Raw genomic sequence first — 271 nt, forward strand, 5'->3', positions numbered from 1 at the left:
GTCCAACTTCTTGGTGTGGTTATTCAAGGCTTCTATCTTACCATTCAAATCAGTGTATAGAGCATCCATCTTCCCATTAAAGTCTACTGTCATCTTCTGCTGTCCTTCTAGAATCTGTTCAAGCATAGACTTCATCTCAGTTTCTGAAGATTTCGGTGGAGTTGGTTGGTAAGATGAGTTCCCATAGCTCCTTGTGAAGCCACTGCTCTTCTGATAATCAGGTCGTGGAGTGTAACCAGAAGAATTCTGATTTCCTGTGTAAGTGCTCTTC

At 42.1% G+C, this 271-nt stretch overlaps 1 protein-coding gene across 1 annotated transcript in view; it reads right to left on the reverse strand.

Moving 5' to 3' along the window:
* Positions 1-271, reverse strand: part of LOC111828622 — a 2,625-nt gene that overhangs the window by 1,545 nt on the left and 809 nt on the right. The window contains exon 2 of the mRNA XM_023777027.1: positions 42-267. Coding sequence (XP_023632795.1) covers positions 42-267 — 226 coding nt within the window. The remainder of the gene's footprint in view (positions 1-41; positions 268-271) is intronic.

The sequence above is a fragment of the Capsella rubella genome, unplaced genomic scaffold (assembly GCF_000375325.1).
Source record: "Capsella rubella cultivar Monte Gargano unplaced genomic scaffold, Caprub1_0 scaffold_31, whole genome shotgun sequence".
NCBI lineage: Eukaryota > Viridiplantae > Streptophyta > Magnoliopsida > Brassicales > Brassicaceae > Capsella > Capsella rubella.